This window comes from Narcine bancroftii, chromosome 7 (assembly GCF_036971445.1).
Source record: "Narcine bancroftii isolate sNarBan1 chromosome 7, sNarBan1.hap1, whole genome shotgun sequence".
Lineage (NCBI taxonomy): Eukaryota > Metazoa > Chordata > Chondrichthyes > Torpediniformes > Narcinidae > Narcine > Narcine bancroftii.
The window spans coordinates 56,841,647-56,865,319 of NC_091475.1; the positions used below are offsets into that span (position 1 = coordinate 56,841,647).

At 42.2% G+C, this 23,673-nt stretch overlaps 1 protein-coding gene and 1 pseudogene across 6 annotated transcripts in view; one reads left to right on the forward strand and one right to left on the reverse strand.

Moving 5' to 3' along the window:
- LOC138738953 (choline-phosphate cytidylyltransferase B) overlaps positions 1-23,673 on the forward strand; it is a 73,368-nt gene that overhangs the window by 15,496 nt on the left and 34,199 nt on the right. For 5 of the 6 annotated variants that reach the window (XR_011341900.1, XM_069890185.1, XM_069890183.1 and 2 more), the window contains exons 2-5: positions 13,334-13,433; positions 17,854-17,970; positions 21,448-21,599; positions 21,852-21,917. Coding sequence is in view for 5 of the 6 variants with exons in the window: in XM_069890185.1 (XP_069746286.1) it covers positions 13,334-13,433; positions 17,854-17,970; positions 21,448-21,599; positions 21,852-21,917 (435 nt within the window). In the remaining variant the exon portion in view is untranslated. The remainder of the gene's footprint in view (positions 1-13,333; positions 13,434-17,853; positions 17,971-21,447; positions 21,600-21,851; positions 21,918-23,673) is intronic. The other variant, XM_069890186.1, reaches the window with a different exon arrangement.
- LOC138739726 (toll-interacting protein pseudogene) lies at positions 16,462-17,200 on the reverse strand (annotated as a pseudogene).

Consider the following 23,673-nt stretch of genomic DNA (forward strand, 5'->3'; position numbering starts at 1 on the left):
AAAAGCCTTCAGTCATGTTGGGTTGGAGTTGGTGCTGCCCGTGATTAGAGATCAGGCTGTTGCACAGAATAGATTGTTAACAGATAGACTTATTTCTTACCTCTACCTGGTTTTTTCACCAATGATTTTTTTTGCTAATACTTCCATTCTTTGCCTTTCTTTTGTCTTGAAAATGCTATAACCAGTAAAAATGTAGTTCCTAATTTTATCTTCACAAAAACCAAACATTCATTAAGTGCAAGGATGTGACTGAGAAGATCATTTGTTGTTGAGCTCCAACTGCATGTAAGGTTGGGGCCTACTCCTTTCTCTATATTCTCTGATGCACAATCAATAACTCAAAAGACTGAGGATGAGAAACCAATAGGCTTTTATTCACTTAAGAACAAAGGCACATCCATACTGTTCGACTGTCCTACACTGAGGAGGGGGCTGTGGAACAGTCACCTTTATACAGGAACCTGTGGGGACCACAGGTACAATCGGCCAATAGGTATGCCTGATCAGACAATTATATTCAATAATGGTTTACTACATGAACGTCCAAAGCTCCTCTGAGGGAGACGCGTGTAAAGTTCTTTCATACCAAAGGAACCCACACAATGCAGCAGCTTTGCCTGAATTACCACTTATTGGTAGTGCAAAAAAAACTGTACATAATGTGCACATGTAAACAAATAAAGAAATGTAATCAACTGACTGTGCAATAAGAGAGAAATAAAAACAAAGTGCATAAGTAAGAGTCCTTAAGTGGGTCCCTGATTGAGTTTGTTGTTGTCTGATAGTGGAGGGGGTGCAGCTGTTTCTGAAACTGGTGGTGCAAGTCTTGTGACACCTATTCCTCTTTCCTGATGGCAGCAGTGAGACAAGAGCATATGCTGGGTGATGTGGATCTGCGATGATCGCTGCTACCCTCCAATGGCAGAGTTCCTTGTAGATGTTCTCGATAGTGGAAAGGGTTTTGGCTGTGATATCCTGGGCTGTGTCTACTACTTTTTACAGGACTTTACACTCTGGGGTATTGGTATCCCAATATCAGATCGTGATACAGCCATTCAACACACTTTCCACCACACATCTGAATAAATTTGCCAGGGTTTCTGGTGTCATACCAAACCTCTACAAACATCTGGTTTACCCTTCCTGAAGTACAAAATTCAGCTCCTTAATCCAACAGAGTTTTCAATCTCCTTCCTGTATGCTGACTCATCACCCCTTTTTATACAACCCACTACTGTGGTAACGTCAGCGAATTTGTAGATGGCGTTGTTGTTGTACTAAGCAACACAGTCATAGGTGTAAAGCGAGTAGAGCAGGGGGCTAAGAATGCAGCCCTGTCCTGCTCCAATACTGATGGAAAATTGTGAAGGAGATGTTCTTAACAATCCCAACTGATTGTGGTCTGGAGGTGAGGAAATCCAGGATCCTATTACACAGTGGAGTGTTGAGTCCCAGGTCTTGGAGTTTGCTGATCAGTCTTGAGGAAATGGTGACTTTTGATATGATAGACATGGAGATTGTGGGAATGCAAAACAAATGTATTAGAAAGACTTATTAAACTGAATAAAGAATTCAGAAGAAATATCTTTGTTTGAAGAATAGTTGAATTGTGAAATTGAAAGGTGTAATGTATTTCAAGAAGTAATGAAATTGCTGAGGCTCTGGCTGAGATTTTTAAATTTTCACTGGACACAGTGAGATGCTAATTGATTAGAAAACAGCAATTGATTGAAAAATGTTAAGCCCCTAGGATCTAGGGCAAGTTGTCAAGCTGGAGTTGAAGTTGACTTGGTAATTGGAGACAGAGATATACTTTGATGTCTGTCATGTCCAAAAAGGATTGATGCTGGGACCCTTGGTGTCGTAACATGTGTGAATGATGTGGATGTAGGAGGAAAGGTCAATACGTTTTAGGATGATATGAAGATTGGATGGTGTGGAAAGCTGCAAGAGTATTATCAACATGTTGGTGAAATGGATTGAAAAATGACTGGTGGAATTTAATCCAAATATTGTTTCCAATTCGTAATGACTGTGGTCTTCTGATGAGAAAGTCAAGGATCCAGTTGCGGGGGGTGGGGGGTACAAAGGCCTAGAGTTTGTAGCTTCTTGACCAGCACTGAGGGAATAATGGTTTTGAAGGCCGAACTGTAGTCAAATTAGTCAATTGAATTGTTGTTTTCAAGGTGATCCAGAGCTGAGTGGAGAGCCAGTGATATAGTATCTGCTGCAGAGCAATTGTGACGATAGGTGAATTTACAGTGGGTTCAGATCTTTGCTTAGGTATGTGTTAATTCTGGCCATGACCAGCCTCTCAAAGCATTTCATCATAGAAGTTAGTGCCGTAGTCGTTGAGGCAGCTCACGCTACTCTTCTTGGTTACCAGGATGATTGATGCCATTTTGAAGCAGGTGGGAACCTCTGACTGCCACAGTGAGAGGATGAAAATGTCCATGAACATTCTGTCTGATTGGTTGGTGCAGATTTTCAGTACCCTGCTGGGTACACTCTCAAGGCCTGATGCCTTGTGAGGGATCACCCTCTTTTGATAGTGTTCTGATGTCACCCTCAGAAACAGGTAGTATGGGTCCTCAGCCTTTTCACGGATTCTAATAGGTATTGTTTGGTTCTTCTCAAAGCAGACATAAAAAGTGTTCAGATCATCAGGTAATGAAGCATCTTTATCTTTATTAGTGTATTATTAGGTATATATGGTCAGAACACTTCCAATCTCTTTTCAGTGCCAACCGCTCAGTCCAAGATTCCGCCCTGCTCCAGCTCCCTCAACAGTCCCTAAGGCTAGAGCTGGATGAGGTCCTCACCCAGGATGAGACATATAAGGCAATTGAACAACTGAAAAGTGGCAAAGCAGCAGGTATGGATGGAATCCCCCCCAGAGGTCTGGAAGGCTGGCGGCAAAACTCTGCATGAGTTTTTCAAGCTTTGTTGGGACCAGGACCTTCGTGATGCCATCATCATCACCCTGTTCAAAAACAAAGGCGAGAAATCCGACTGCTCGAACTACAGGGGAATCACGCTGCTCTCCATTGCAGGCAAAATCTTTGCTAGGATTCTCCTAAATAGAATAATACCTAGTGTCACCGAGAATATTCTCCCAGAATCACATTGCGGCTTTCGCGCAAAGAGAGGAACTACTGACATGGTCTTTGGCCTCAGACAGCTCCAAGAAAAGTGCAGAGAACAAAACAAAGGACTCTACATCACCTTTGTTGACCTCACCAAAGCCTTCGACACCGTGAGCAGGAAAGGGCTTTGGCAAATACTAGAGCACATCGGATGCCCCCCAAAGTTCCTCAACATGATTATCCAACTCAACGAAAACCAACAAGGTCGAGTCAGATACAGCAATGAGCTCTCTGAACCCTTCACCATTAACAATGGCGTGAAGCAAGGCTGTGTTCTCGCACCAACCCTCTTTTCAATCTTCTTCAGCATGATGCTGAACCAAGCCATGAAAGACCTCAACAATGAAGATGCTGTTTACATCCGGTACCGCACGGATGGCAGTCTCTTCAATCTGAGGCGCCTGCAAGCTCACACCAAGGCACAAGAGTAACTTGTCTGTGAACTACTCTTTGCAGACGATGCCACTTTAGTTGCCCATTCAGAGCCAGCTCTTCAGCGCTTGACGTCCTGTTTTGCGGAAACTGCCAAAATGTTTGGCCTGGAAGTCAGCCTGAAGAAAACGGAGGTCCTCCATCAGCCAGCTCCCCACCATGACTACCAGCCCCCCCACATCTCCATCGGGCACACAAAACTCAAAACGGTCAACCAGTTTACCTATCTCGGCTGCACCATTTCATCAGATGCAAGGATCGACAACGAGATAGACAACAGACTCGCCAAGGCAAATAGCGCCTTTGGAAGACTACACAAAAGAGTCTGGAAAAACAGCCAACTGAAAAACCTCACAAAGAGCCGTTGTCATACCCACACTCGTGTTCGGCTCTGAATCATGGGTCCTCTACCGGCATCACCTACGGCTCCTAGAACGCTTCCACCAGCGTTGTCTCCGCTCCATCCTCAACATTCATTGGAGTGACTTCATCCCTAACGTCGAAGTACTCGAGATGGCAGAGGCCGACAGCATCGAGTCCACGCTGCTGAAGATCCAGCTGCACTGGGTGGGTCACGTCTCCAGAATGGAGGACCATCGCCTTCCCAAGATCGTATTATATGGCGAGCTCTCCACTGGCCACCGTGACAGAGGTGCACCAAAGAAGAGGTACAAGATTGCCTAAAGAAATCTCTTGGTGCCTGCCACATTGACCACCGCCAGTGGGCTGATATCGCCTCAAACCGTGCATCTTGGCGCCTCACAGTTCGGCGGGCAGCAACCTCCTTTGAAGAAGACCGCAGAGCCCACCTCACTGACAAAAGGCAAAGGAGGAAAAACCCAACACCCAACCCCAACCAACCAATTTTCCCCTGCAACCGCTGTAACCGCGTCTGCCTGTCCCGCATCGGACTTGTCAGCCACAATCGAGCCTGCAGCTGACGTGGACTTTTACCCCCTCCATAAATCTTCGTCCGCGAAGCCAAGCCAAAGAAAGATTAGGTATATTAGTAGAGTTTTATCTGTAAACTTTGAAGGAGGATTTATTATAACAGTGGCACCGTAACACAGCAGCTCGCGCAACGCTGTTACAGCACCAGCAACTGGGATTTGAATTAAAATTTTGTAAGTTATGGGAATTACCTGATTAAAGTGATCTTTACATAATTAAGGACAATACTGATTTTTATTTTCAAATTACTTTACATTTCCTTTGTCTTTTAAACTGTTTATTCTTAATGTGGGTGTATTTGGAATTAAAGGGAGCCCACCGGTCTTTTTTTCCTCCTTCCCCATCCCCCCCCCACCACTCCCTGCTCGGGTCCCAGTTAGATTCCTTCGCTACCGGGAAAGAGAGTGAATTTTACGGGCAGCAGCTTTGAGAGCGAAGGAAAGGTAGGGTCCGGTGGTACCTGAGCGAGTTAAAAAAAAAAATTCTACCCAGATTTTAGTGCAGCGCTCTTAAAGCGCAGGGGGGGAATTTGATTTAGTAAAAAGAAATCTTAGGCCAAAGGGAATTGAGTATACCCTCCTTCACCCAGCAACTCTGAAGGGGAGAAAATGAGGCAATGAATTATGTAAAAATCCTACCACCATCTCAGGACTAAATATAAATAAAGGGATAAATGGAAGTTAATGGAAAGACTGTCTGTACATAATGTAAGCACTATGAATATAGTGGGGAATGTGTTTGTTGTATTATTGTTTAAATGTAACTGTTCAAGTTAAATGAAGAATGATTACAGGGCGCTTGAAGAAGGAGGGGAGGGAACAAGCAAGATGCAGATTGGTGCAATGTACATACCCCAAAATGGAAGGGGAGTTTGCACCAATATCTTGGGTATTGGCCCCAGGAAGGAGAGAAGAGAAGTGGGGGTGGTGTGGAGGAATTATTTGGCGGGTTTTTTTTAATGAATTGTGGGTTTTAGTTTCTTTTAGTTTGTTTAGTTTTGGTTTGGAGCTCGATTGTCTGCGCCAGAGATCTACGACAAATAAGAGAGATGGAAGATAAGTATCAGGGAAAAAAAAGGAAGGGGAGGGGAATGAAAGAAAGACTATGGGGCAATGGCTAAGACAATTAAATTTGCAGATTTTAACATGAATGGGATGAATGGTCTGAAAAAGAGAGTCTTGACACACCTTTAAAAAAAAAATCCAGTCAGACATTGTATTTTTACAAGAAACTCGCCTTACAAGTCAAGAGCACATAAAGTTGAAGAAGGGATGGATGGGCAGGTCAGGTGGCGTTGTCCTCCTTTAATTCCAGAGACAGAGGAGTGGCTATCCTGATAGGGAAGAATGTTCCATTGATGCTCCCGATGTGGTCACTGAACCAGCTGGGGGATTTGTGATGATACATTGTCAAATATACTCAGGATGCATATCAATATATATGCCCTGAAGTTCGAATACAAAAAATTATTAAAGTAACTGAAGGGTATGAGAATGTCTTGATTGGAGGGGATTTAAATTTTTGTCTGGATCCAGTCATGGACAAGTCAGTAAGTAAACTAACAAGGGCTAAGGCTGCTAAGTGTACACTAGCCTTTATGAAAGAATTGAATCTCATAGATGTTTGGAGAAGGCTGAATCCAAGAGAAAGGGATTATTCTTTTATTTTCAACAACACTATTCCTACACTAGAATTGATTTATTTTTGGCATCAGCCCAATTTAAGGGTAGGATAGTGAAAACCGAATACACGGCTCAGCTACTGTCGGACCACTCTCTCTTGACTTTATCCATTATAATGCCAAATAAGCAGGCCTTGGTGTATAGATTGCACCTGAATACATCACTGTTGGGAAAACTGAAATTTCGTAACTTTGTTAGAGCTCGGATAGAATTGTTCTGAGTCGAACAGCCTCTCTACCGAGGATAACTTCATAATATGGGATGCACTGAGGCTTATTTAAGGTGCCACATAATTGGATATACCATTAAAAAAGGGCACTTGAAGGCACAGGTGATATCTCAGCTGGAAAAGGATTATCAAAGAACGGGCACAAAAGAAAAATACATGAATCTGGTGAATAAAAATATCAAATATAATACATTACAAACATATAAGACAAAAAAGTTGATTTTAAGATCTAGACAGCAGTTCTATGAGTTGGGGAAGAAGACCCATAAAGACTTGTCCTGGCAGGTAAGGGCGGAAGAGGCCTCAAGAGCAATCAATGCGATTCAAGTAGGGAAAGGAAAGATCTCAAACAAACCAAAAGAAATAAAGAAAATATTTGGAAGGTTTTATAAGGTATAAATCTGAGTCAGGGGGTGATCCCACCAAAATAGATGATTTATTGCTTTCATTGGAACTACCAAATATGGATTAGGAAGAGCGAGAGGGCCTGAGTGCCCCTTTCTCTAAAGAGGAGATTGCATGGATCCTGAGCTCTTTGCAGGCTGGCAGATCACCGGGGGAGGATGGCTTCCCCGCCAAGTTCATAGATTTTTTAATGCCCCTTCTGACACATGCCATCCTGGAGTCTTTCTCAACAGCAATTATCATGGTGATCCCAAAAAAAAGGCAGGGTCCCATTGAATACCACTTCGTATAGACCCATCTCGTTATTAAACACAGATTATAAAATCATTGCAAAAGCACTGGCCAATAGGTTGGCAGAATATTTGCCAAAATTAACAAATCCAGATCAAGCTGGATTTGTAGAAAGGAGACAATTGACAAACAACATAGCTTGATTGATTAATATAGAACATTTGGCACAATCGGGTGTATCCAGGTGTGGCCGTTGCTCTGGATGAGGAGAAGGCCTTCGACAGATTGGAGTGAGAGTTTTTGTTCAAGGCACTGGAGATATTTGGATTGGGTCAAACATTTATTAATTGGGTGAGGAAACTTTACTGTAAACAGCAAGCTAAAGTTACTACAAATGGGCAGATGACTCCAGTGTTCCCATTCAGCAGGTCCAGTAGGCAGGGCTGTCCATTGTCCCAGTGCTGTTCATACTGTCAATTGAGCCGCTGGTAGAATCCATTTGGCAGAATCCAGACAAAAATGGGTTCAGGTTGGGCCAGGTGGAACACAAAATCAACCTTTTCACTGATGACCCTGGAGAAACGCCATCTAGGCTGAGGACCACACTGGAGGATTATGGGAAGGTCTCAGGGTATGTTAAATCTGGACAAAAGTGAAATTATGCCTTTGATGAACTGGAATTAGACAACATCAACAGAGAAGTCAATTTAAATGGCCGCAAAGAAGGTATTAAATATTTGTGGATAAAACTAGACAAAGATTTATCTCCCTTTGCTCTGGAAGATTGAGGTGGACCTTTCTAGATGGAGGACTCTGCCCATAACACAGATGGGCAGAGTTAACTGTGTCAGAATGAAGGTAATGCCAAGGCTCCAGTATCTTTTTCAGTCATTACCCATTTTGTTGCCCCAGGGCTTTTTTAAGATACTCAACGAATGTGTCAGAAGGTTCCTGTGGAATGGTAAAGTGGCTAGAATCTCCATGAAAAAGTTGACGGGGGACTATAATTTGGGGAGTTTAAAATTACCCAATTTCAAAAAAAATATTACTGGGCAGCCCAAACAAGGTTTATCACCTCACTCTTTAAGGGAGGGGATTCCCCCTCCTTGGCACAAATTGGACTACATGCAGTAGGTGAAAAGATAGCAGGAGAGTTTATTTATAAATTGGACACTAAATTAGTTTCAAAGAAAATTGATAACTGCATACTAAAGCATGTACTTCAGACATGGCAAAGAATGAATCAATGTATTAGATTGAAAGTAGGGTTGTCTCCAAAAACACCTTTGACCCAGAATAATTTAATACCCTTGACTTTGGGTAATAAAATCCTGGACAACTGGTGCCAGAATGGGACCAAATGTATTGAGAATTGTTACAAGTGAAGGCAGCTCATGTCATTCGAGCAGTTGAGGATCAAATACGATTTGTCTCACAGAACATTCTGCTATCTGCAAATAAGATGCTTCCCAAGGGAAAAATTGGGACCATTTATGACCAACCTACTTAGATGTAGTAACGTGGAGATTCTAATTCAACGGGAATGTATTTAAATTTATCTCTAAGGTGTATTACATATTCCAAAGTGAGGGCCTGAAGCTGGGCTTACACAGGTCGAGGGAGAGATGGGAGTCGGACTGGGGCACAACAATCAATGAAGAGTGTTGGCAAGATCTGTGTCTGGATAGCATAACTGAAGTCATCAGTGCCAGATACAGGATATTGCAATATAATCTCTTGCACCAGCTGTACCTCACACCACAAAAATTACACAAATCAAAGCCTGACATTTCAGAAATTTGCTTTAGATGTAGTGTGGAGGTTGGAACTTTTGTCAACTCCACCTGTCTATGTACAGAGGTAAGATCTTTCTGGGAAGACTTGAGGGACAACTAAAAAAAATTACAAAAGTGGATTTTCCACAGGATCCATTGGATGACATTAAGACGTGAGTTTTAGACTGTCCAAATACCAAATTTTGCTTGTGAAGGTCACCTTGGCAGTAGCCAGGAAGTGTATAACAGTTTTGTGCAAGTCCAACTCCCAACTAAATACCAGACGATGGAATGTGGAAATGCAGAGTTGTGTTCCCCTGGAGAAAATCACATACAATCTAAGGAAGAAACATGGCACATTCGTTAAGGTGTGACGACACAGTTTGGCACACAGATTGATTAGCCCCCCTCCTTTCGAAATAGGAGTGCTGTAGCAATCCATCCCAGCAAGGAAATGAATGTGATCAAGGAAGTGGGACATGGTGCAGGAGACGGGTTTTTTTTCAGTTTCGTTTTGAGTTTTTTAAATTTCTTTTTAATTTAAATTATTTTAATTTTTTATCCTTTGTTACTTAGCCTTTCTGATTTTTTTTTTCCTAGGTTTCTGTAGGACTCTTTGACCCCACTGGAATTTGTATCAATGTAATGTAATTGACTGTATTTTCAGTTGTACGGGTGTGGGAGAGGGGGGTAAATACAGACTCTGTATGTTTCATAAATGTTGGCAAAATATTAATGTTTGTTTGAATCTTACGAGCCTATGAAAATTAAAATAAAATATTCCATTAAAAATGTTGGTGTAATTAGGTAGGCATTGTAAGAGTCTCAATTAACAGAAAAATTAGGATATCATCATCTACCAATCCCCAAAAGTGCCAGATACTGTTTTACTGTACCAGGAATGGAAGGGACTTTGCAAGTACAGAGGAACACAGGAACATTGGAGAACAAGCCCATAGGTGGCAACACGGGTAGTGAATGTGGTTCGGAATGCCTTGGGATATTTTCCCAACAGTATTAAAAACTAAATCACTTTAAGTGAAGATTTTCAGATATTTACTGGAAAGGCAGAACAGTTTATGTATCAGGAAGAGGAAACATTGAATCACTTGTGATCCCATTGAATGATGGACATGGCTTGACAAGGTGAATGGCCCACTGCTATCTCATGTCTGATGCTCTTCTGAGAGAAATGCATCGATTGAAGATCAAGGAACCAAATTTCAGGTAGAATGAGGATTTGTTTGCTGGACTAAGTTTAAAATGGTGGAATGTAGAGCTGAGTGTGCAACTATAAATGAAACATACTGTATTCATTGCAGAACACCATTTGTACAGTCACCATTATTATAAAATACTGATGGTGAGGGAGGGGTGGGCTTGTAAAATGTTCAGTGCAATAATTGAGTTAGGCATCCATCTTCATATAGATCAGGTTAATGAAGTTGGGAGGGAGGTTGTAAGAATCAATTCATGGAACGGATTCAGGATCATTTCCTCATGCAAAACATCATGGATGTGACCACAGACCTGGTCGTGGGAAATCAGATCAAGTTGCATAAGTGGCTTCAAACAAATAGCTCTCCTCAGAAATTGTGCTCCCAGCTTCATATAAGCTTGTATATAATTTGAAACCACGAATCCTGTCTTGGAAACCTCTTTAATAAAGGGAATTACAATGGAATGAGTATAGAGTCAACAAAAATGAACTGAGCAGATAATTTAGTGGTTAAGCAGGAAAGTGGACATGAAATCCAGTTTGAAACAGGAGCTGTCTGCAAGGAGTTTGTACGCTGTCCCTATGATCAGCGTGGGATTTTCCTGGGTGTTCAGGTTTCCTGTCAACCTCCAAACCTTGCAGGGTTGGTAGATTAATCGGGTGTAATTGGGCAGCATGGGTTTCAATGGCTAAAATTTAGCTTCCACTCTGTTGTACGTTTAAAAAAAAAAAAAGGTCATTCATGACTCTCAGCAAAAGAACATCCCAATGAGAACTTAGTCTCAGTATAAGGGAGTCCTTAATATGGACTGAGATAAGGAACAATTTCTTCTCTGAAGGTTATGTGTGTTTAGCACTGTTGTGGTCAGCTACTACATATATTCAAGACTGAGATAGATTTTGTAAAGGTGTCCAGGGTTGTGGGAAAACAGCAACTAAGTTGCTAAGGAGGAGGAACATTGGATCATCAGTTATGATCCCACTGAATGATGGATGTGGCTTTATGAGGTGAATGGCCCACTGCTATCCCATGTCTGATGCTCTTCTGGGAGAAATTCATTGATTGAGGTCAAAGGAACCAAATTTCAGAAATGGAGTTCAATGACCATGCACATTTTGGAACACAAGACAAATTGCCACCACCATTTGTTGTTTTACACAGTCAAATATATTTTTAAAAAAAACTTCAACCTTGAAAACTTAAGACAATTTGTTCATTATAGCTTCCTGCAGTCAGATGCCTTTATTGATTGAATTCCCCAGAATAATCCCCAGAAATACAGTAGTGGACCATTTTCTCATGCCACTGAGAATTGATGCTCTCACATCAGATGCCCAAATACTTATTTTTCAATGGAACTGAACGTCACCTGTGGCACAGACACACAGCAACAAGAGCGAAGTCTTGGCAGGTTAAGTACAGGATTCCCCAAACCTTTTAGACCATTGACCCCATTTATGGAATACTTGATCCATCATCGACCCCCAGGCATGGAATCCTGGAGCTGGGTGAGGGGGGGGGTGGTGGCGGCACTAGACAGGGGGTGGGGTTGGTGTCACTACCAAAGTTACAAAGAATACTTACCTTTCTTCTACATTCAGTCCATCTTCCTCTTCACTCACAACTTATTAAAGGCCAAAGCCAAATACAACATGGCGGCCACCAAGGCCTGCTCTCGCCAGAGGTTGGCCACCACTGCTGTAGGTGTTTTCTGTTGCTCCACCTCTGCTTTCCATCACAAAAGTTAAATCGAGCCCCACCCCCCCCCCCCCCCCCCCACCAGCATTATCAACCCACTTTCAATCCCTTGGGATTTATTGGCCCCTTGGATAGTCCCATCAACCCACAGGGGTTGATGTTGATCGCATTGGAGACCCCTGAGTTAAGATGTCAGATTTTATGTCCTCAATTCCAAGAGATTGATCTTTGAACTGGAGCTGTTTAAAATGTTAAAATGGTTTGACAGAACATAAAGAGAAGCAATTTATCCAATAGATATGTGCAAGGAATTAATATTACTTAAATGAGAGACCAGCCATTCGGAAGTGACATTCAGGAAGCACTATTTTATATCAATGCTAATGGAAGTTTGAATTTTTTTTCTCCGGAATGATCACGGAAGCCAAGAGAAATCAAGATCTCCATATCAGCATAGATACAAGCTTGACTAGTAATCATTGCTGGAGTTTTTTTTTCTTGGACAATTGGCAGTTGAAAGTCATGGAGATGGAGAACCTGTACCATTAACTGAAAATTCAAGAAGCAGAGGAAGTAGTTTCAAGCTAATTGCCAGAATAAGTGAAAGTGGGGCAAGGAAAGTCTTTATTTACAGAATGATAAAATGGAGAGTGGTAGAAAGGGGAGGGGAGGCAAATGCAGCTATGATGTTCTGAGGGGCTGGTTAAGTTCTTGGAAAGAAAAGGGTGCCAACAACCCAGATTCAAATCCACTGTAGTCTGTAAGGAGTTTGTACCTTCTTGTGTCTGCATGGGTTCTCTCCCACATTCCAAAGCCTTGCAGGGTTAGTAGGTTAATTGGTCACATGGGTGAATTTGCATGGTGCTCATGGGCCGGAAGGGCCTGTTACCGTTGAAATGGAAAGAAATGCATTACACTGGTGGGCGGTTATGGGATGAGGAGTAACTAGATTGTACTTGTGTTGAGGTGACAGGAGCAAATTTCCTCCTTCCGAGCTACAATTCTTCTGTGCATTAGCAAAGATGGAGCAGGGGAAGAGAACGGAGTTGAGTTGTGGTCTCAGTGGAAACCGGAGAAGGCTTGGAAGGCTGACTGGCGACTTCTGGTCAAATGCTACGGACTGCATCCACTTTGTTCTTCCAAGAGCACGAGGCATTTGGCTTGTGGCAGGAACACTCAGTATAATTTGCTTCATTCGAAAAACTGTTACAATAAAAATTCATGAAGACGTTCATTACATCAATGAAAAAATAATGTAAATTTCCTAGTAATTCTTTAAGGCCATTAAAGCTATTTCATCTTCATTTTATTTTTGTAAATTATGCTGAATTAAATAGAGTTTTCAATTTTCTCTGTAGCATGCATTAGATTTATAAAGGAGAATATTCTTCTGTGATTTAAACCAAAGATTTTCTGCAAAAGAAAAGCCTCCAATGTATTGAACAAATCACTCGGTATTGTGCAGCTTTTATACAGCTGTCAGATGTAATTCAAGGCATAATCCATGCAAAGGCACTCGAGGCATGTCCTAATCTTTCTATTTTTTTATTTTTTTTCTCTGCAGACATTAACTGAACCTGCTGCATTTGCAGATGAAACGAGCTGTCAGTGCAAAGCTCCTCACGAAAGGCTGACGATTGCTCAGGCCCGCTTTGGAACACCAAGTTAGTCTTTAATTTCTTAGCTGTTAACAGTTAATATGGGCTGATGGAAGTAGGGCTTTAAGAATAAGATCTGAATTTTTTTAAAAATTGACATGTTAAGAGCAGATGGAAACAACCATGAGTGAAATATATGTCCGATCTTTATGCCTTTCCTGATATTCTCTAGAGGCAATCTTTATGACCGGCTCTTACAAACTGTGATCTCACTGCACCATCTAATTTCATGATAATTTCTGCGCATTGGAGGGAAAAGATTACTTTTATTTAATCTCAATTCCTGGAGCCTTTCTCGCGACCCTCACCTTTGGTGACAGTGTAAAGACGTCATTCTTTGCCACTGAGAATGCTGATGTTTATACAGTCAGCTGCCCATTCAGACTCTAATGTGAATCAGGCCAAGTCCTCCCATCAACACTCTTGTCCAGTTAACTGTCCCAACAGATGATGCCAATTCCCACACTTGAATCCTGACATTATCCAGTCAGGGTCTTCACACCTTGATGGAGTTAAGCAAGAGCTGCAGATTCACAGGAAGTAGAATGTAATCATCTTTCCGGGTCTGAGCCCTTCATCACTAATCTGGAAAAACAGCTGGATCCATCTTTTCATTCAGCCGTGTACCTGTTTTTCCAGATTCCCAATGAAGAGCTCCAGGCTTGAAACCATGATTGCTTTCTATTTCCTGAGGATGATGCATGTCCTCCTGAGTTTCTCCAGCACTGTTTTCTTCGCACCTTTATTCCTGGAAGATCCTGATCAAAGTTTCAACCAAAAATTTCAATGACCAACCCTGATGTGTTTTCCTGATTGTGACCAGACCATCATCCTTCACACCCCCACCCTCCTCCATTTCCCAAATCGGTGAAGCTGGTGTTTGTTGGTTTACACTTACCTGTGTAATAAGAACTACAATTTCTTCAGCAATTGTTTCATCAGTTCCAATGATCTCCAGATGCTGTCCTTGCGTCCCAGTGTAAGAAGCCTCACAGATAAGGCTGTTGTACTCAAGGAAATGAAACAGCGCACAAGATGGAAATATTGGACCTAATACGCACACTGGGTGAAGGTATGGGCTAGACTGGCATCTCAGTGCTCTAGGGTACTAAAGCTGCCAGTGTGACAGAGGTAGAGGTGAGAGGGGGAGTTGCACTATTAATAAAGGAGAACATAAGGGTGTCCAGTGAGTTTATGTGTGTAGATCTTAGAAATCAGAAAGAGGTGATCACTTTGATGGAATTTCACCAAAGGTCCCTAAATATATGTGCAAATATATGTGGATATTTTCTAAATGTGCCCAGGAAAGTTTTCTGATGGCCTGACCAGAGAAGGAATGACCTTAAATCCCCTTCTGAGGTAATAAGGGTGGGTAAGTGGCAGTGGAAAAGCACTTCAGGATTGATGACCATAATGCTGATGGTTTCAAAATAGTTATAGAAAAAAAATAAAGGAGAGGTCCTCAAATTTATCAGCTCCTTCCTCCACCATGAATCCGAATTGGGAAACGCTTCATGTATGTCTGGAGTGGTGCCAAAGGTTGGATTGTCATGGTGCAGTTGGCTGTTCTGAAGACGGATCTCAGAACTTGTGGGGCTCTGCTTGTGAGAGCTGGTTGCTGTGCAGTTACAACTCTTGACACCACTTCTCCCTAAAACTGAAGAGGAGGAAACAGAACAGGTGCATGTAAAGTGCTGAGAAGATGAAGGACGAGAGATCTATTTGGTATAGGTTCTTGGGAGTGGGGACAGATTGGGAAATTTCTGGAGTTAATGGTGTATTTGGTCATGACTGAGTTTAGTAACTGATGTTAAGTCATTCAAGTCCTTGTGACACTGCATCCACATCCTTGGACTTCAGTCCTGACATTAACCCCATATGCTGTCTTCAGAATGGTTTCCCAACCCTTACAGGAACACAACAGCCCTCTCTTTTCCATCCAAACCATTAAGTGTAGAAAATCCATTTGGCTGCTTTCTTTCATCTCCCTTCTCCCCTTTCCCATGGGCCAGATGCTCTGCACACACTATTTTCAGGGTGTTGCAGCCTACCTTCAATCTTCGAGATTCTGCTGGCTTTCAGTAGCTTTGGCAGTTCACACTTTGGGAGACCCTGCTAATCAATGTAGTTGGCACAGACCTCACACACTTCAAGAAAAATAAAAAAAAATACAAGGAGTTCAGTTCTGGTTACCTCATTACAGGAAGGAGGTAGATGCTTTTGGAGAGGGTGCAGTGATTTTCCAGGGTGTTGACCGAATTGGAGAATGTTATCTGAGGCTTTTCTCTTTGGAGCAACAAAGGATGAGAAGTGATTTAATAGAAATATTTAAGATTATGAGAGGTTTAGATAGGGTGGACAGCCAACATCTTTTTCCTGCGGCAACAATAACAAATACCTTAGGACGTCTGTTTAAGGTGAGCGGAGGAAAGTTTTGGGGAGATGTCAGAGATAAGCTTTTGCTCAGACAGTGGTGGGTGCCTGGAATACATTGCTGGGAGTGAGGGTGGAGGCTGGCACAATCAGGATATTTAAAAGCCTCTTTTCTCACATGGATGTAAGAAAAATGGGTGTGGGTGGAAAAATTAGAGAGTTTTGGAGTAGGTTTACATTGGGTGGTACAACATTGTGGGCTGAAGGGCCTGTACTGTGCTATGTTCTACATTCAATCACGATCAAAAGTGGAACAGAATTTTTTTAAAAAACAGTTTTTTAAAAAATAAATTCTTGAAACAATTCTGTTAGCATTTGACTGGTGAATAACATGTACAATGTTGTACAAAAGACCCACTGCAAAAAAAATCGTTAAAAGTACGGTGGGAACCTTTTGATAAGCAATATCCACAAAGTGAGTTCATTAGCCTGTGATCTGAATGTAGGGACAGTATATGCTTAAGATTATGGAATTTTTTTTAATGCTTAATACCATTTCAAACTTTGTACAATGTGGGTTCTTCAACCAGATAAGTCTGCAGAGCGAAAGCTCAAAGTCTTGGCAGCAAAGGGATCTTGGCAAAAATGACAGCATATATTCCTAAAATTCTTTGTTCATCTGAAGCAAGGAATTAATTGCTGCATCCTTCTCTGTGCTTCTAATACTGAGTGGATCACTGCTCTGTCCATATTGGGGAACATACCCTGGATAGATCTGAGGTCTTGTTCATTGTACACACTTTGTGGAGCAGAAATGTATGGTGCTCCAATAGGGATCATTCCTTGTGTGGACAGTTGGCAAATCTGTACTTGGCAGTAGGCATCAGTGCTACTGGCCATGGCTGTACCAATTTATTTGGTGGCATAGTTGCATAAGACATAATATGGGGATCATTCCTCCTTTGTCATCACCCATTAAGACTGTACCATTCATCCACCATTTTCCCTTCCTTTAGCGATTCCAGGATAGTTATGTGGCTCCAAGCAATTCCATCATCCATAAAGTAAGCTTGCTGTCAAATATCTCCAAGTAAAGTAAATCAATTCCATGCAGCACAGTACGCTGTATTACTTTATTGCATTTTGTCTTGTTGGCCCCATCGTGTTCTGCATGTCTTATATACAGCATATCCAAAATGTATTCTACAACATGGATCGATACGTGTCATTCCATAATTCTTTGCCAGTTTTGCCTGAACCACTGTGATGATCTGTTGCTCAGGGTCTGTATCTGTTCTAAACTATAACTGATGAGCTGCCTGTGCATCAGGTTATACTTGCTGATGCTGCTGAGTTGGTACAGCATAAAGGAAGTCTTGTGGCAATTCTCCAATGAACATCGGGCCTCTCTAGGTGCCATTTATAGTGGCTACCATGCTGGGAAGGCTGTGCGATTTCTGCTGGGTTGAAATTGTGAGCTCGTCCGGCCTTCCATGAACTCTCAGCCACAGAATACCACTGGCCCCGCTGACATTAGTAAGACGCTGCATTACCTTGTTTTTGCGTGAAGTGTGATCTCTGTCCATTTTCAAAGGCTATCCAATATGGCCTCGCCCATGACTTGGGTGTTGGCAAAAGAAATATGTGGGTAGCACAGTTAGCGAGGCAGATAGCACAATGCTGTTACAGCGCCAACGATCGGGACTGGGTTTCGAATCCCACGCTGTTTGTAAGGAGTTTGCATGTTCCCGCCGTGTCTGCTTGGGTTTCCCCTGGAGGCTCCAGTTTCCTCCTACCCTTCAAAACCTACTGAGGGTTGTAGGTCAATTTGGTGTAAATTGAGTGGAACGGGCTTGTGGGCTGAAAGGGCCTGTTATCGTGCTGAGTGTCTAACTTTAAATTTTAATTATAAAATTTTTTAAAACAAATTATTATTTTGCTTGAAACATTACTGAATTTTATTTGTAGTTTGTTCATTTATTTAATGCAAGTTGTTTAATGGCTGGTTGTTCTGTGTATCTTTCTAATTCTGTGCTGCTTTAACCCTTCACAGTTGACAGACCAGTGAGAGTTTATGCAGATGGAATATTCGACCTCTTTCACTCAGGTCACGCCCGGGCTCTTATGCAGGCAAAAAACCTCTTCCCGAACACTTACTTATTGGTGGGAGGTAAGAACTGATTGGACAAGAGGGGAAATCCACTCAAAATTAACGATGGTGGGGGGGAGGGGAGAGGGAAGCCAACTGAAGATAAACTATTCCTGGGCATTACAGGATTACAGAGAACAGATGCAGGAGTAGATCACTGAGCCAGCACCACCATTTGATACAAGGTTCCTTTTATTGTTATGTAATAATACATTAAGATGCAACATACATGATATATGTCAACTTTTGTCTGCTGCAAGGCAAAGAGTCGCCATGAGCCTGATGCCCAAGCAATAGGAAAAATAGAGACAAAAAGGAATCCCTTCAGAGTCACTGACTATCTCTGGGTTCACCTCCCGCAGCCTCTGCAGCCACACAGTCTACAGTTCAAATCATCAGCAGCCCGAGCTCCAGATCCAAACCTCCGACATGACCAGGAAACCTTCAGGGCCCGAGGCCCTTTGGGAGCTTTCTTGCCCTCTGCCCCATCTCAAATCCTGGATATGAGACCTGGCTCCCATGAGCCAGTCTTCTGCAGCCCTGACTGCAAGTCGTCTGTGTGAGTTTCTCATCCGCTGAGCCCTTCGCTCATCCGCCGCTGTGGTCACTATCCTCTCGGGTCATCTCCTCTGCTTCTGCTTCTCATAAAGGGGTATTCTCCCCGTTTCTGGTGCTCTGCGCTGATCAGCTGCTCCCCCAGAGTCTGTAATCCCTCGTGGCCGCTGCCAAGCACAGGCGTTGTCATCTTGGGCACAGGCCTCTACATGCGCTATTGGCTCCCTTATTAACAGTTCTTTTTAAAGCCTGTATGGTGCTGCCAGCATTACGACCGGGCAGTTGAACCTTTCGGACTAGCGCTGTGTCTCTGCTCTCTAATCTCCTGGTTCCAATGGCAGCACTGCTGTTACAGCAGCTCTGGCACTTCTTTATCCCTATACGTCTTGATCCCTTTAACCATAAGGGCTCCATCCAGCTCACTTCCGAATATATCCCACACACTGGCCTCAATAACCTCCTCTGGCCAGAATTTTCACAACTCCTTGAGTGGAGAGGTTTCCCCTCAAGACACCCCTTATTCTTAAACTATGAACCCTTGCTCTGGACTTTCCCAACATCGGGACATTCTTCCTGCATCTAACCTGTCTAACCCTTTCAGAATTTTGCATGAGATCCCCATTCATTTTTCAAATACCAATGAGTATTACCTAGTCTTTCCCCAATGTCATTCCTGCCTTTCCAGGAATCACGGGAACCTCTTCTGCACTCCCTCAATAGCAAGAAAATGCTTCAGCTGAAGAGACTAAAACTGTACTCAGTAAAGTACTTACCCATGGAGGCATTTGGAAACTGGAGGCTGCCCACCTCAGATTCAATTGTTCACCCTGGATTCTGCAGCACCCCCATTCACTAGGTGCTTTCAAATTGTAGCACCTGGGTAGCCCTCCTGGGGCCCAGGTGAGGTACCTCCTGCACCTTTCAAATAGTGGCCTAACCTACCTGTTAAATCGCCAACTGGGCAATTTAAGGGGGATCCTGCCCTTGCGATGACGTTGTGAGTGACGCGTCACACAGCCAGAGGGAATCCCCTGATCCCTGTGTTCTTTCTGTTTAAAATTCCAGAGTAATCAGGTGAGCCATTTCCCCTTTCAAATAGGCAGAGGGAGACACCCAGGTAAGTTTTATTGGGTTCCCCTGACCACCTTCGAGATAGATCTGGGACCCAGGTCGATTTTGTCTAAATTTGCCCTGTTCAGACCTTTCAAATAGTCCTGCATTTGGGTCTTCAACCTAGTAAATTGCTCGCTTAACTCCATTTTACGAGGCAATTTGAAAGGGCCTGCTGACAGGTTCTGTTCGAAGGGCAACGCTGTCTGCTTCACAAACCCTTCTGTGATTTCTGTCAGCCTTGGCTGAGGGCTCTGTCTTTCCCTGAAAGAAGCAGTGCTAATTCTGATTCCATCTCCATTCCCCTGTCTCACTCAGTCATCATGTACTGACAATATTCCAGATGTGAATAGTGCATTAGTTTAAAACTGTTAGCAAATGTGCCCGCTTTGCATATTAATCCCGTTACATCGTTGATCTTGAGCACTTGATGTTCTCCTGACACAACAGCTCCCAAACTCATATTTGCCAAGTGTCACTCAGTTTTTGGATTAAAAATATAGCCATTGATGATGATGCCTCTCTGGAAGATGAGGAGAGCTTTGAATTCTTAAATGGTTCTGCAATCTGTGTCATTCTTTCTCTCTGCAAATGTCACTTCTATTATTTGCTCAGTGTTGACAGTTCTGTTCATATCCTCCTACAGATCCATTGCCCATAAATCAAAATGTTCTTATAACAGCAATTTTTTCTTTGATACAAGTATTAAGGAATACATTATTGTTAATGACAAGATAAAGTACCATTGGGTATATTAATAGTTTGATGGTAAGATAAAGTTATAGATCTTTCATTGCAAGTGATGGTTAAATAACAGCACACACAATCAATCTTGTACCCAAAACATCCGACATGAAGGCAAAGGAAGAGTTCTGCCACAGCAGACATGAAGATTATTTGCTATGTAACTGGTCTTTAAGATTTACATGGACAAGAAAGATTGCATAGAAGGCCTATGAAATCAGATTACTGTTTCTGAACAGTCTGTTTATTTTGCACGATTTCCCACTTTAATCCCTCTGACCACATAAACCCTCATTCTTTTTGCATCTAACCTTTGGTTCACTCACTCCACACCACTCCTTTTTAACCAAAAGCTGAAAAGAGACATACAGGCTATTTAGCCACACTTGTTCATCCATGCCATGCCTGCATTTGGTCCAGAATCCTAAGCTCTTCCAATCCATATTTGCATCTGTTCATCTGGACATTTGCGTGAAACCGAGTCCCTGACTTTCTTCTTTCTATTCCCAAACATAAGAAACAGATCTTCATTTAATGCCTCAATGCTTCGTCTGGGAATACAAGTGAGAAATAATGAGTGAGTGGTATAATATCCCATTAGTACCATGTGTTACTGTGGCAATGCCATTGAATTGAAAGGCAATTATTTTGATCTAGAATTCTTAACACGTACATATTTTGAAAAAAAATCTTAAGGACTTTATTCCAGGAGTGCAGAAGAACGAGAGGAGATTTGACAGAGGTATACCACATCCTGAGGGATATAGAAAATAAATACAATCAGGCTTTTTCCACTGAGATTGAATGAGACAAGAATTTAGAGGACATGGGTTAAGGATTTAAGGGAAGATTAGAGATAACTTCATCACAGAGTGTTGGGAGTGTGAAGTGGTGAATGTAGGCTCAATTTTGACATCTAAGAAAAAATTGGATGGGTACATGGATGGGAGGGGTATGGAGGGTTATGGCCTGGACACAGTTCAATGGAACTAGGCAGAGTAATAGTTTGGCACAAAATAGAAGGGCCGAAGGGCCTATTTCGGTGCTGTAATCTTCTATGGTTCCGTGATTCTATGTGCTTTGTTTCAGTGTGCAGTGATGATCTAACACACCAATACAAAGGTTTCACTGTCATGAATGAAATTGAGCGGTACGATGCCCTGACGCATTGCCGTTATGTTGATGAGGTTATCAGAGATGCGCCGTGGACGCTATCTCCAGAGTTTCTGGAAAAACACAAGGTATGTTTCTCTCTTGTCCTTTTGAATTCTGTCAAGGGTCTATGTGCTATAACTTTTATGCCTTTGATTTTGTAAATTTGTAATGCAATATTCCTTCAGAAGCACCACTGCATTTAAATACTCATTTGGACTTTCAACAATATTAGAAGCAATATATATTGCCAAAGCTGTGTCAATCAATTAAATGGTTGTGTGATTCACCACAAACTGTCTAACGTGGCAAACGCAGTTCATATTACATTCTTTTGACAGAGCAGAAGAAACAAGATATTGCAACTTTTCTCAGTAAAAGTAGTTCAATTTCTCCAGAGAAATGCAGTGAGTGAAAAACATTTACAAATTAATTTTGTACATTAAATCAGTCCCATTCGTTGCCAGGGAGTTTACCCAATCATGAGTGAAACACAAAGTTTGCAGATGCTGTGACTGTAGTTTAAAACACCAAAATGCTGGAGGAGCTTGGCCGGTCTTTCAGTGTCCATAGGAGACAAAGATATATTGCTGATGTTCCAGACCTGAGCCCCTTTTCAAGGAATAAACAGCATAAGCAAAAAACAGGAAATCTCCAAATACAGAAAGTGCCGGCAGAGGGAAGAGTCCAGACCAACTAAAAGTGTTCATTGGATGATAAGGGAAGAGGTGATAACTGATGATATCTGTGCGAAAGGAGACAGGGAAAAGGGAGAGAGACAGAGCTGGGGAAAGGTGATGGGGGAAAGAAATTGCGGGGGAGTTAACAAAAGCCGGAGAAGTCAATACTGATGCCATCCGGTTGGAGGCTGCCCAGTCAGAAGATGAGATGTTGTTCCTCCAAATTGTAGGTGGTCTGTTGCTAAAACAAATATCCTCTGCTCATATCCCATATGAATCAGAATCTGGATTTATTGTCACGAAATTCAGTGTTTTCTGACAGCAGCATCATGGTCCAAACATACATAATATTACTATACATCATATTTTTCTTTTCTTTGGCTTGACTTTGCAGACGAAGATTATTAACATACATATTAACATTCATAATATTACCATATATAATATTAACATGTATATCAACATGCATAATATTAACATACATATTAACATGCATAATATTAACATACATATTAACATGCATAATATTACCACCTTTCCACATTACTCGAAAAATAACAATAATAAGTGCACAAAAAGTAAGGCCATGTCTTTGATTCATTGATCATTCAGGAATCTGATGGCAGTGGGAAAGAAGCTGTCCTTGTGCTGCTGAGGGCTCGTCTTTAGGCTTCTGTACCTTTCCCCCAATAGTCGCAGAGCAAAGAGGGCACAGCCTGGGTGGTGGGGTCTTTGAGGATAGAGGCTGCTTTTTTAAGACACCACCTCATGTAAATATCCTCGAGGGAGTGAAATCTGGTGCCTGTGATGTTGCAGGCCAAGTTAACAATCCTCTGGAGTTTATTCTTGTCCCGAAAGTTGGCACCTCCATAGCAGGCAGTGATGCAACCAGCCAGAATGCTCTCCACGGTATACCTGTAGAAGTTTACGAGAATCATCGGTCAAATTAATTTTTTTTGTAGTTCCTCGAAACCATGCTCACTTCGCGTTGTAAGGAGTTTGCTATTAGTTTTTGTGCCAACATTTATGATGGAAAAGATATGAAAGATATTTCATCCGTTTAATATAATGTAAAACCCCATGCACATCGTATCTGAGTTACCAGTGGTTGTGATGCAGCAAGAATTGCCCAACTGTGTGCAACTTTGTTTTCTTTTGTTTGGTGGTACCCACAAATTTAAGAAAGTAGACATAACATTGGCCAGGTTTAAGGCTGCCTCCTACATCATCTGAGAATCCAGTCAGGATTTAGATGCTGCACATTGATCTCATCCTTGGTGCCCAATGCTCCCCAGCACTGACTCCTCACTACATAGTAATATTTCCTTTCCCAGCTCCTAAATCTTTCTGCTTTCTTTCTGAGATGGTCAATCAGATTTCTTCCCCACTGCCATTCAACCTCACTTCCTGGCACTCTCATACTGCAGACCAAGTTCCTGCTCTGTGGTCACCATTGGGGTCAAAACTTCAAGGAGCATTTGAG